Raw genomic sequence first — 14,086 nt, 5'->3', positions numbered from 1 at the left:
GTTGCCATTTCCTTTTCCAGATACTCTTCTTGACCCAGAGATCAAATCTGCATCTCCTGCATTGGCAGGCAGATTCTTTACCACTGAGACGCCAGGGAAGCCCAAGAATGCTTATACACTTTAGTTATTATTGCAAATTCTTGGAATTTATTATAAGAAAATAAAATGCCAAAAGAAAGAGAATTTAGGCACAAAGATGTAAACTCAATTGCTATTTACAGTAGTAGGAAACTAGAAATAACAAATATTAATATATGGCATGGGCATTGGTAATACTATGTTAGGTATCATTGGCTGAGAAGACCATAACAAGGTAAAATACATAGAATAACTAAAGGCCAAGGGGCTGCTCAGAATAACTAAAGGCCAAGGGGCTGCATAGTTGAACTGGAAAGTTGACAATTGCCCAGAAGTTCTAAATAGAGAAAGCAGTGGAAGAGTGTGGTCATTGCTGATTTCCTGGAAGGACAGTCATGTGATTCTCCAACTTTATTACATCCATAATATAATATTACATCAAGTAAGTATTACATCCATGATTAGAGAGACAAGAGGATTCATTCAACATTATAAGGTATATTAATGATGCTTATATACATTTTATGTAGTCGGTATGTTTATTTTTTATTTGTTTTTTTTTTCAGGCTCAAGGATTCTTATTTTATTCAAAGGATTATATGCCATTACTGTCAATCCTTTTGATGATCAGATTGTCATAGGTTTTCCTGGGGATGCTCCTTCAAGCTGGCTTCTGTGTCCTTTTGACCCATTCTGTCATTTTTTAAGTAAGTCTAGCAGAACAGGGTGTTCCAGATTCATTGCGTACATTCCCTGGAATCAACCATTCCTACAGGGAACCTGTGTTCCTTTTTGTGGGAAATGTATTTAGAAACCAAGATCTGAGGAGTAGAGATACTCACAACTTCTAGGCCTTTCTGAGCTAAGAAATTTCCTTTCTCCCTCCCTCCATCCTTTTTTTTCCTCCCCCACCACCTGTCTTTCTCTTCATCCATCTATTTATGTTAAAAACCTGAACTCATTTGTTTTATTTGAGATAGAAATTAAAAATGAATAGTAGGTGTAAATTTCTTTTAACTGTGTTACTGTATGGGAGGATTTTTGTATGTTATGTTTAGACCGATTTGGTATTTGTACAATAAAAATAACGAGTCACAAAATAAAATATGAGAGATTCAAATGTATTAAGCAAGTTTGAAAAACATAGGTGATTTGCTATTGCAATGTTACATTAAACTAATTCTGAAAGCTTTAGAAGTACATACTATAGTATAGGGGTATGCCTTTGTAATTTATTAACTATTTTGCTATGAAGTTTGAAATCACGTCAAACTTTGGGAAATATTTAGCATCATACCTTAGATTGAAACTTGTATATTATATATTACTTTTAGGGAAGATTAGATTTCATTTAGTTAATTTCATTTAATAGAATTTTCTACATGCTTTTTGTAAGCAAAAAGCTTCAATTTGCTTAATGTTTTATGGCATTCCAATATTTGGTGTAATGTTCATGTACAAAGTGATACAGTTCTATATCTTCATGTTACCCAGTTATTTAGTCCATTCTTTTTTTTTCCTCCATGCAGTCTGAAGTCTCATTTAGATTCAAAGGTTACCTAGCACCTTTGAGTAAACTCAATTATCTAGATACTTTAACAAGCATGCAGAGATATATGAATTAGTGCTACAAAAATAATTAGTTTGCACAATTCACACCCCTTCAAAGGTCAACTTCTGAAACAGTCTAAAGGGACAACCCTCTCATAATCCAAATCTATCTTCACCTTATCCCCTCAGCTTCAGATATCTGTTATTGTCTTAACTTTTGGTAAGAATCAGTATTTGGAGAGGGAGATAAAACATTGGAGTGTTGATTTAAGTTTGGATTATCAAAGGAAATGAGAACCTAGTTATTCACAGTCTCCTAGTGAAACTCACTTCAGTGAGGAATATTATTGTGATAACACTGTCTTCTGACCTTCTAGGACCTTCTACAGCGAGTTTGTAGAGATAATGCAATGTCTCTGGAAACTGTGGAAAGTTATATTCACTGAGAGTTCTGTAAAGGAGAATAAGGCACTGAATTAGCAAAGAAGATAAAAACACTTTCTGCATCAGTATATGCTAATGGTAGAAAAGGGAAAACCATTAGCCTTATATTTTGTATCATGCAGATAAAAAGAATATTATCAAATATCCCTTTATCCAAGGTAAACTGCAGCCCCATTATGAATTCTATGCAGACTCTGGGGAGTTTTATATACCTGGATCACTGATAATATCTCTGTCCTTAACATTACTCCTCTTTCCTGTTTCTCCTATCCTGTGTCACAGTACAGATTGCCCTATGTTACTGCAAGCTCCCATCCATGCCTGACCAAAAGGAGAAAAAATAAATAATGCAAAATAAATATCTTGACAATCAAAGATGACCACACAGGTTCAGTTCAGTTCAGTTCAACTCAGTTGCTCAGTCGTGTCCGACTCTATGCGACCCCATGAATCGCAGCATGCCAGGCCTCCCTGTCCATCACCAACTCCCGGAGTTTACTCAGACTCACATCCATCAAGTCAGTGATGCCATCCAGCCATCTCATCCTTGGTCGTCCCCTTCTTCTCCTGCCCCCAATCCCTCCCAGCATCAGAGTCTTTTCCAATGAGTCAACTCTTCGCATGAGGTGGCCAAAGTACTGGAGCTTCAGCTTTAGCATCATTCCTTCCAAAGAAATCCAAGAGCTGATCTCCTTCAGAATGGACTGGTTGGATCTCCTTGCAGTCCAAGGGACTCTCAAGAGTCTTCTCTAACACCACAGTTCAAAAGCATCAATTCTTCAGCGTTCAATCTTCTCCACAGTCCAACTCTCACATCCATACGTGACCACTGGAAAAACCATAGCCTTGACTAGATGGACCTTAGTCAGCAAAGTCATGTCTCTGCTTTTGAATATGCTATCTAGGTTGGTCATAACTTTTCTTCCAAGGAGTAAGCATCTTTTAATTTCATGGCTGACAGGTTACATTGGTAGTTTTAGACCAAATCATTCCTTTGAATGATATAATTAAGAAACTATCCTGGGAGATATCCTAGGTTATTAAGGAGAAGAGGTGGTGAGCCCTGATTCACTGAGCCATTCTCTATAAGACACTTGGGCCAGTGACCAGGCTCACAGTTATTCCAACATGCTGGCCTAGATCAGATAGGCAGGACTAGGAAGGATCATGTAACAGAGCTTCGATCTGAAGATTCCAGGTAGAGAAGCACTAAAGTGTTGTTGTTCAGTTGCTATTTTGCATCTGACTTTTTGCGACCCCATGGACTATAGCATACAGTCTCCTTTGTCCCCCACTATCTCCTGGAGTTTGCTCAAACTCATGTCCAGTGAGTCGGTGATGCCATTCAACCATCTCATCCTCTGTCACCCCCTTCTCCCTGATCTCAGTCTTTCCCAGCATCAGGGTTTTGTCTGATGCTCAAATTTGAATGAGCATACAGATCAATCAGGGATCTTGCTAAAATGCAGCTTCTGATTAGTAGGTTTGGAGAGGTCCTTGAGATTCTGCATATTTTACTCCCAGGTGATGCTCTTGTTATTGGTATGTGGATGATGCTTTGAGTAAGAAGATTCAAATGTACTAAGGTACTGATGATAGAATGATTCTATCTGTAGGATGGAAAGGTACCACCTTTTGTTTTTATATAAAATATGTTCTTGAAATCTATGTGCAAATAAAATGTTGGTTTAAAAGCACCAAGAGTCCAGAAACCATATGCACTGTACTTTCTGAGTCAGTCACAACTTCAAATGGTCTACTAAGTTGTCAAGGCCATGTATCGTGATTCTTGATCAGAAAATCTGATTCCTGTAATCAGAAGCTTGCTATTCACTGGTGGATTAGCTAGAAAAAGAACTATGGTACAAGTAAAAGCCCTTTTCTATTATACTTTCCCGAATTTATCTGTCTCATTGGGCACAGGTTTATATCAGACCTCTTCTAAGTGGGAGCACATTTTAACCATCTGATGTCTATAAAGCAGAAATCAGCTAACAACAGAGGAAGGAAGCAGCAGATTCCCCTCTAGTTCTCCTTATCTGAAAGAGAAGCTTGTTGGGTAGAGGAAGGATAATTTGGTATCTATGTCATTAGCTAAGAAAGCAAGGCAAGGAAAAGTAAACCCCCCCTCAAAAATAAGTGAAAAAGTAGGAGTTGAACAGCAATTCAGATTATTAAGAGAGATTTGGAAGTTTGGAGTGGATACTGACTGTGTTCCCACATGGCTCAGTTGAAGAAAGATGAAACAGGTGGGAAAGAGACAGAACAGTTCTCAAAGCCCCTGTTCTTACTTGGCCACAAGGTAGACTCCGTGATGGTGAAACAGCACTTGGGAAAACTGGTTCCAGCAATTCTTTCTCTTTAGAGCAGTATCCACCTCTTGAAGTCCAGAACAATTTAGCAGAACTCTCAGGGCATCCCGGGCATACCTAAGGGCCCAAAGAAGAGGAGAGTCATCACCTGCCAGTAGCCGTTACATAACTAAATACAAATGATCTGCCTTTTCTAAGATGGGCAGGATGCTGATTTTGCGAAAGGGGATGCTTCAAAGGAAAATAGCACTAAATGGTCTTCATCTCTGCTGATTAACAGGGTGTGGGATGTGGAGTTAAACTGAAATTGTAGCATATAAAATCTAGGATGAATAATAGAGCAGCATACTAGTTTATTAAAAGTTATTAGCAAAAGATGCTTAATGATGTGAAAACATGCTAAAGGTGCTTGTTGATTGTCTTCTTTGGATGCTTTAAATATATAGAATATATTCTTACCTACTGGAGATGATTTGGTATATGTCTGCTTGAAAGAGAGTGGATTATATTAGCATACTTAATATCTTAATGGGACAGATTGTGTTTGAGAGTCCTGCCTGGCTTAGATGAGGGCAAATAGCAGACAGTTGGGTCTAGATTACCCTGCACAATAGCAAAGCTAACTGTAATCTCTTGGGCAAAAAGAGAAAAGCTGAATTTACCTTATGTGGACAGAATGACAGGCTTCCCAGGTGGCACTAGTGGTAAAGAACCCAGCTTCCAATGCAGGAGACATAAGAGATGTGGGTTCAATCCCTGGGTTGGGAAGATCCCCTGGAGGAGAGCATGGCAACCCACTCCAGTATCCTCACCTGGAGAATCCCATGGAGAGAATTTCCTGGTGGGCTGTATAGTCCATGGGGTTGCAAAGAGTCAGACACGACTGAAGTGACTTAGCGTGCATGCACACATGGACAGAATGGCAGCATGCTATCATAAGCCCACGCATCCTATCACCAACCACAAGGCAACTGTACATTTCGCAAAACACATTTGGGCATGTTATTTCACCTTACACCTAATTTACCCTGAGAGATCACTATCAGAGGAAATGGCGGAGCTAGTACATGTCCAGCTTTAGACCTGCTGCTTCTCCCTACTCTTTCTGTGTGGTGGCGTCCCTTTGGGGCAGGAATAAACTGTGTTTTGTGGGAGTGATTTTTTTTTATACACTACAGACACATTTGGGGAAGGTCCTAGCTTACTTTGAGGTACTTAGGGTAGTTACTTTTCCAAAGGCATCCTACCCTTCAAAGGGGAGAAAACTATAATAAATGAATATACTGCACATGGGATTATGTAGTTCCAAAGGAACCCAAAGGAGTAGAGATATTTGACAGCTGGAGTGCATTTCTTATTCAGTCTGAAACAACCCCTAGTATCTCACAAAGGCCTTTCTTCTGTCATCAGTCTCAGGTTGCTGCTGTAAAAGAGCTGAAGCATGAGGGCCATCAAAAGCTGGGGGAAAAACTGGGCCACCGCTTTCTTGTAAGGACCAAGAGGCAGTAACGTGCACAGGGCCTGGGATGCCTGTAACGGAAAGGTTTGGCGTCAAGAATGTAACCATCTCCCTTTAAACCCAGGCAGCAGTGATGAGGGATGTGGAAAGGGAGGGACTCTGCAACCCTTCCCCCAACTTCCTTGAAGGAAACCTGAAGCGAGCATGCATACTCATTCATTCAATAATGGTCACTAAGTCCATTCTGAAGCAGGAACCGTGCCAAGCATTTTCTGGCCATGGGCTCCTAAAGCACTATCAACAGTGCCTGACTGCCAAACTGGCAGGAAGCAAGCTGATTCCCAAGAAGGACACAGATCCCCAGACTCCATGCCAATGTGGTTAATAACACAGGTCCTCCCACGCTTCAACAATCCAGGACAGTGAAATATTTAAAGGGGGTGGGGCATACCAGGTCACTAACAAATTGTTTGGTGCCCTGACCACTACAATACCTACAATATCAGAGAAACATATCTCACCACCTCATGTTTGTGGAACATTATCCATTTTTTCCTATTATATCTCTGTAAGACTTGAATTTACTCTCAGGAGTGCCAATGTGGGTGCTTGGGAGATATATAATGATGGCATGAATGAGATTAGGCCTTCACGTGCCTATCAAGTCTGCGTGACCTGACTGGTGGCTACCTCTCCGATACCATCTCCTACACTTTCACCCTTGCTTAGTTCTCTCCAGATGTTTTGACCTTGCTTCGATAACATACCAGGTAAACTCCCATCGCTACATGGCTTTTGCCCTTCTCTCTGTCTAGGACTCTCATGCCCGGGTACCTGCAAGGATCACTCCCTCACCTCATTCAGGTCTTTGATTAGATTACTATAGTAGAGAGACTTGCCCTGAGCAATTTACTGAAACCCTTCCAGCACTTCTTTTTCTTACCCTGCTTTATATCTCTTCTAAGCTTTGTATCATCTGACATATGACAAATTTTTTGGTTCGTTGTCTCTGTCTCTTACGAGACTGTAAGCTTTGTGATCATGGATGTGCACTGAGTGAATGAATGAATGAATGAGAGCCAAACTGTGTCAAGGAAGCATGACTGAGTCTGTGGGCAGATAGGAATTTTCATGATTAAGAAAACAATGGCAACAAACGGAAATTACTCATTGTGTTATTTACCGCCACAGGCATCATGTTCGTAGTGTCGAGAGAGAAATGTTTTCTTTCTGTTGTTATTTTCTCCACTTCTCTAGGCTTTCCTTTCAGTATCAACAAGATTGTCTTCAGTACATGGGGGACCACACTTGACTCGGAACCGGCTGCATACCACATCAGTATCAAAATGCTGCAAACACAACCCCCGAGCCCCAATCATGAGAATCATGCACTTTTCATTTTCTGCTCAACAGTGTGACTCAAATCAGGAAAACAATCTTGGTTTTACGTGTTTATAGAGCAAAGAAACTTCAGACAAGTCCAAAACAAACTGATATTCCCATTCCCAAATGATCCCATTAAGATTTTTGTCCTTGAAAACAAAGGAAGAATTTTAATAAGGTCTTATGGAAAATACAGTCTCTCAGTCTGCAAGTTAATTTCCTACTGTTATTTAAATATCTGTCCAGCTCAAAGTCAGGAACTGATCAGCTTCTCTACCCCATACCCTTCCTTCCATCTTGTGACCTTGTTTGTCCAGGGATAACTGAATATTTAAAAACTGATATCGATATACAAATTAACATATATGTAAATAAATCAATGTGAAAAGCTAGAAGGTAATTAAATAAAAAGCTACATAACTTAAAAATTAAAAAGTTAAATTTAAAAACTAAGCCATTTCCCCAAATGTCACATATCTAATCAGCTCACCAGATGTGACTAGAATCCCAGCTTCTCAGCCTCCAATTCCTAAGTTCCTTTCCCTACATACCTGCTACTCTTCAAGATTATTCTTACTGTTGCTCATTTTAAAAACAGTCCTCTGTGTTGGTATATTCTTGATACCTTGTGAAGCCGTGCTGAGTTCTGAACTCTGTTGCTCATTCTCTCTGCATTTGGGTTCTTAATATGGGGCCCTGGCCCTTCAGAACATGGACACACTCAGCTGTCTAGAACCCTAGTACCAAATGCTTTTGTCTGCAAGGCTTATTCATAGAACCATGCTTAGAACCACATGGACATCAAATCTTTCAAGGCCTCTTCCTTTACCTCTTGCTTGTATCTTCTGGCTGACCAGATCTTCTTTCTGTTTCTCCGTTTAAGATTACCTACAAATTCCAGTCTTTTTTACATCCATCCTCACCTACTACTGCAAAAGACCTCCTGGTGACCAGTTTAATAAAGTTCATCTAATTCTAATTAGGTTTGCTTTCTGTACCTTCTCAATTCATACTGTTCATGATGGACCCATTGGCAGCTTTTATCTTATATTCATGTGGGTATATTCACTCTCCTCAACAAAATGCTTGAAGGCTGGGAATACTTTACACACAGTGGGTACTCAGTTCCTACCTAAACAAGAAAACACTGAGTCCTATGAATAATTTTACTTTTTAAGAATTGCCTAAGTAGTAAAATACTTTGTGAATTTAAGCTTCCTTAAAAAATGCTATCTCCAATTAAAATAAATAAATGTATATTTTAAAAACTGCTATCTCTCAGTTGAAAACAGTCAACAACAACAAGAACAACCAACAAAAAGCCAACAAACTTGGTTGGCTTGTTGAAAAAATCAACAAAATTCATTTAGCGTTTTGTTGATTTCATTGACCTCTTGTAGACATTAACTAATTTAATCCATGTAACAGCTTCATAGATAAAAAGTTTGCTCATATCACAGATTAGGAAACTGAGGATCATGATGTTTATGAAACTTACATGATGTCACACAGGATATAAGGGTCAATTTGTTTCCAAGGCCTGCATTCTTTCCATAATGTAACTTCCTGCCTTTTACACTGTAATAGAGAAGTAATACCTTCCCTTCCAATGTATGAACTATAGAAATGGAGTAATGTGAATTAATAAGCTCTTCTAATTTGGCTGTTAGATTCATAAAGTCATGTAGGCTCACATTAACATCCTTTCTTCTTAAATATTTCTTATGATCCTGGATCATGAATTTCAAATAAACAGTTAAGGGACAAGGGACTCCCAACTATACCTGGGAATTTTTTTGTTTTATTATTTTATTGGTGGGTGGAAATATCTTAGGTCCTTCATAAATGAAAAAAAAAAAAACCCACTGTGAATTCTATCGCATATGGGGAAAAAAACATTATTACTTTGAGGAGAGGTTTTTCAATGTGGAATACACAACAGGACACAATTAAAGCCTCAAATAAATAATAACAAGTATCATTTCTTGATTGTCTACTGTGTGTCATGTATTTTATGAAGCTATACATACTGTATATGATCTTAGTTAAGCCTTACAATCATCCCATGTGGTGTAAACATAGACATTATCCTTCAGGAAGAAAAGAAATGAGATCTGCCCTGCCCTGTTCTATCTGACTCTCAAGACTGAACAAACCCTGCAGGAGGGATCTTACTCATCTGCTGGTACCGGATAGTCCATAAGTTGAAAGATGACCTTCTTTGGTGAAGTACGTGTCAACAAGGTGATGACCCGCAACATAGCTTCCCTCAGAATGGGAGAATCATCTCCACACAGCTGCTTATAGATAGTATCCACAATTTTAGACACCTGTAAAAGCAATTTCACAGGCCAATTAGAGTCTCTTGTTCCCTAGGCACTTATAAACCAAACATTTCTTAGACATTAAGAATTTAGTCCTTCTCAGAATGACCAAGGCAGCAACTAACACACAAATAAGCACCAATGGAAAGCATATTTATGTGCTTTTTTACATAACGAAGTGATTATTTTCATGAGAAATTAACATGCATTTATTTTTTTCCTTGACATTTAAAAAAATATAATACTGTTTATTTGATTTCAAAAACATTTAAGTACTCCAAACATACAAAAAAATTAATAGGACATTGCAGATCATGTTTAGCACAGAGGGTTCTTGAACTTTCATTGGTGCAGTGGCTCTTGGCTTTGTTGACAATGCAGAGTTCTATGGTTTGTTTAAAAAAGTTTAAAACTACTGTACTTCAGTGAAAATGAAAGTCGCTCAGTTGAGTCCAACTCTTTGCGAACCCATGGACTATACAGTCCATGGAATTCTCTAGGCCAGAATACTGGAGTGGATAGCCTTTCCCTTCTCCAAGGGATCTTCCCAACCCAGGGATCAAACCCAGGTCTCCTGCATTGCAGACAGATTTTTTTACCAGCATGAGCCACAAGGGAAGCACTTCAAAGAAAAATGATCCAAAACAATTCTCATTCCAGCTGACCCTCTCCTTTTCCACAGCTAATAATGGCAGTGGGATGCTATGTCACTATATACAAAAATAAGACAACCTTGGATGCCCACTGCAGTGTCCACAGGTCCAGTTCCACAGTGCACGCCCTGAGCTACAGCCCCTCTGGAAGGCATTGACCCACAGCCTCCACACCCAGCAAGGAACATTAAGAGTGTATCTCAGTTGCTTTGTTTTTACAAACTATACATATGTACAGCTGAGAACTTGGGATTTCTCGCCAATGACCATGAAGTTAACCCATATACTTACAAATTTAAAAAAAAAAATGCCAGGAACATCTTTAAATGCCTTGTCATACCAACAGCAAAGTGCAGAGTGAGGAGAATATGAAAGCCTTTTCATTTTAGAAATATGTACAATTTTGATACAGTTTCCATACAGTTTTGTACAGTTTGATACACCCATGGTCACTTCATGTAAATCACTGACAATTACTAGAACACTTTGAGAGACTAAGATATGATCATGACCCAACTGGGTAATTAAACCTAATGAGGGCAACAGACACATCTCGTGCTTGCTGCCTTCATGAGAGTCGCTGCCTCCATGAGAGTCACTGCCTTCAAGTTTTATTGAGATCATAACTGACACAAAGCATTGTATAAGTTTAAAGCATATAATGTAATGATTTGATGTCCATACATCATGAAATGATTACCACAATAAGTTTAGCATACATCCATCATGCAAAATAAAAGGAAAGGAAAAAATATTTTCTGGTGAAGAACTCTTAAAATTTACTCTCAACAACTTTCATATATAATATACAGCTGTGTTAATTGTGTCTTAGTACTTATTTATCTTCTAACTGGAAATTACACCCCCCACCAGCCTTTGGCAAGCCACAAACCCTATCTCTTTTTCTATGAATTTAATTTGTTTTTGAAATATAATTGACCTACAACACTTTCTTATTTCCTGGAGTACAACATAGTGATTCCATATTTCTATTTGCTACAAAATGTTTACCATGTAAATTTCTCATCTGTCATGTGAAGATATTACATTATTCTTGGCTACGTTTGCCACACTGTAACTTTCATCCGCATTACTCACTAGAGTCTAAGTCTCCAGGTGAGTCCAAGTTGCCCCCTGTCTCTCTAGGAGGCTCTCCAAGATCAGTGTGTTTGACCCACATTCTTTCTGAATTACTGCTTCTGCCCTGGGTCTTTGAGCATATGAATTTTACCATGTATGCTTTAAGAGTGAAGTCTTTGTTTCTTACAGCCCTCTGACTCTCCTGAAAGCAAGGCTTAGAGGCCTTCAAAATCAGATATTCTGTGAGTTCATCTTTCTGGTGCAGGACCCCCAAGCTGGGTAGCCAAATGTGGGGTTTAGATGCCTTACTCCTTGGGCAGAACCTCTGAGATTGTGATTATCCTCTGCTTCATGGGTCTCCAATCTGGGGGTTTGGATACTGACTGTATAGTGTCTCTGTACTTCCTACCCATCTTATTGCGCTTCCTTCTTTAGTTCTTTAGCTGTAGATTTGTTTTTCTGCTAGTTTCCTAGTCTTTCTTATCAATAGTTGCTCTGTAAATAATTGTAATTTTGGTGTGCCTTTTGGAGTGGGTGAGCTCAGGGACCTCCTAGTCTACCCTTCTGGCAGCCTCCCAGTCTGTGCATTTATGGATAATAGGAGAAAAGCCATTTTTAAAGAAAGGTTTATTTTGGTTGGGTAGACTTTATTAGGTAAAACATATAAGCTCAATTCAGAAAGCATATGTATAACTTGAGTCCTTTAAAAAGCAAGTCAAAATAATGGAATAGAATAATAATGAAACAATACACTTCCAAAAACATTTTTACGGTTAAAGAAGACATGCATCTGTATTTTGAAGGAATGAAATACGTGTAGTGGAATGGTCTAGAATGGTAAACACTGAGTTATAATCTTGCAAGTTCTCTTTATAGGCTTCATGTAAGTTTTATTTTTCCCATTTTCATTCAACTTTTTCTCTTGTTTTATTTTATCTTTATCTTTTTAAAAAGTATTATTGAAATGTAGTTGATTTGCAATATTGTATCAGTTCATATATATGGGCTTCCCTGTTAGCTCAGCTGGTAAAGAATCCATCTGCAATTCAGGAAACCCCAGTTTGATCCCTGGGTTGGGACGATCCCCTGGAGAAGGGAAAGTCTACCCATTCCAGTATTCTGGCCTGGAGAATTCCATGGACTATACAGTCCATGGGGTCACAAAGAGTCGGACATGACTGAGTGACTTTCACTTTCACTTTATATGTTATTTATCTTTGTTGTCTGGCTCACTTCACTTCGTGTGATAATCTCTAGGTCCATCCATGTTGCTGCAAATGGCATTGTTTCATTTTTTTATGGCTGAATAATCTTATGGTAGCTCTATTTTTAGCTTTTTAGGGAATCTCCATACTATTCTCCATACTGGTTGTACCAATTTACATTCCCACCAATGGAGGAGGGTTCCTTTTTCTGCACACCTTCTCCAACATTTATTATTGGTAGACTATTTGATGATGGCCATTCTGACTGGTGTGAAGTGTTATCTTATTGTAGTTTTCATTTGCATTTCTCTAATAGTGATATTAAGCATCATTCCATGTACCTTTTTTGATTGGGTTGCTTGTTTTTTTTTTGTATTGAATTGTATGAGCTGTTTGTATAGTTTGGAAATAAATCTCTTGTTGGTTGCATCATCTGCAAATGTTTTTTTACCATTACATAGGTTGCATTTTGTTCTGCTTATGCTTTCCTTTGCTGTGCAAAGGCTTTTAAGTTTAATTAGGTCCCGCTTGTCTATGTTTGTTATTTCCATTTTTACATTATATACATTTTTATTTTTAGTGTATAATATTATGCCATCTAGGAGATGGATCCAAAAAGATATTGTTGAGATTTATATCAAAGAATGTTCTGCCTATGTTTTTCTCCATTATTTTTCTAGTATCTGGTCTTACATTTATGTCTTTAATCCATTTTGAGTTTATTTTTTATATATGGTGTTAGAAATGTTCTAATATTATTATTTTACATGTAGCTGTTCAATTTTTTGAGCACAACTTGAAGAGATTGTCTTTTCTCCATTGTGTATTACTTTCTTTGTTGTAGATTCATTGACCATAGGTGTGTGGGATTATTTCTAGGCTTTCTGTGTTGTTCTATTGATCTATGTATCTGTTACTGTTGCTAGTACCATACCGTTTTCATTACTGTAGCTTTGTAATATAGTTTGAAGTAAAGAAGTGTGATTCCTTCAGGTCCATTCTTCTTTCTCCAGACTGTTTTGGGTATTTGGGGATCTTTTATGTTTCCATATAAATTAAAAATTTTTTCGTTCTAGTTCTGAGAAAAATGTTATTGGTAATTTGATAGAGATTCCATTGGATGTGTACACTGTTTGGGGTAGTCTACTCATTTTTGTAAAGAGTGTATTTATTTAGTTTTGGCTATATTAGGTCTTTGTCACTGCCTGTGGGGCTCTAATTCTGCTGACCAGGGGATACACTTCATTGCAGTGCATGGACTTCTTATTGTGGTGGTTTCTCTAGTGTGGAGCATGGGCTGTGAAGCATGGGTTCTAGAGAACAGGTTCAGAGAGTTGTGGCGCATGGGCTTAGTTGCTCCACAGCATGTGGGATCTTCCTGAACCAGGGATCATAACCGCATCCCCTTCACTGGCAGGTGTATTTTGAACAACTGGACCACCAAAGAAGTCTCAACCTAGTCTTTTTAACAATACTCCTCCAATCCAAGAATATGGTGTATCTTTACTTCCCTTTGTGTCATCTTCAATTTTATCACCAACCTTCCAAAGTTTTTCTAGTATAGGTCTTTTGCCTCCTTATTTTCAGCTCAGTTCAA

The 14,086-nt window shown here is 38.4% G+C and overlaps 1 protein-coding gene across 1 annotated transcript in view; it reads right to left on the bottom strand.

Moving 5' to 3' along the window:
- Nucleotides 1-14,086, bottom strand: part of MROH9 (maestro heat like repeat family member 9) — a 94,609-nt gene that overhangs the window by 23,944 nt on the left and 56,579 nt on the right. The window contains exons 11-15 of the mRNA XM_018059940.1: nt 9,403-9,557; nt 7,028-7,193; nt 5,773-5,915; nt 4,365-4,502; nt 1,960-2,080 (exon numbers count right to left, since the gene is read on the bottom strand). Coding sequence (XP_017915429.1) covers nt 1,960-2,080; nt 4,365-4,502; nt 5,773-5,915; nt 7,028-7,193; nt 9,403-9,557 — 723 coding nt within the window. The remainder of the gene's footprint in view (nt 1-1,959; nt 2,081-4,364; nt 4,503-5,772; nt 5,916-7,027; nt 7,194-9,402; nt 9,558-14,086) is intronic.

The sequence above is a fragment of the Capra hircus genome, chromosome 16 (assembly GCF_001704415.2).
Source record: "Capra hircus breed San Clemente chromosome 16, ASM170441v1, whole genome shotgun sequence".
In the NCBI taxonomy this organism is placed as follows: Eukaryota; Metazoa; Chordata; class Mammalia; order Artiodactyla; family Bovidae; genus Capra; species Capra hircus.
Note: the sequence above shows the minus strand (reverse complement) of the source record. Positions and strands in the feature narration are given on the sequence as shown.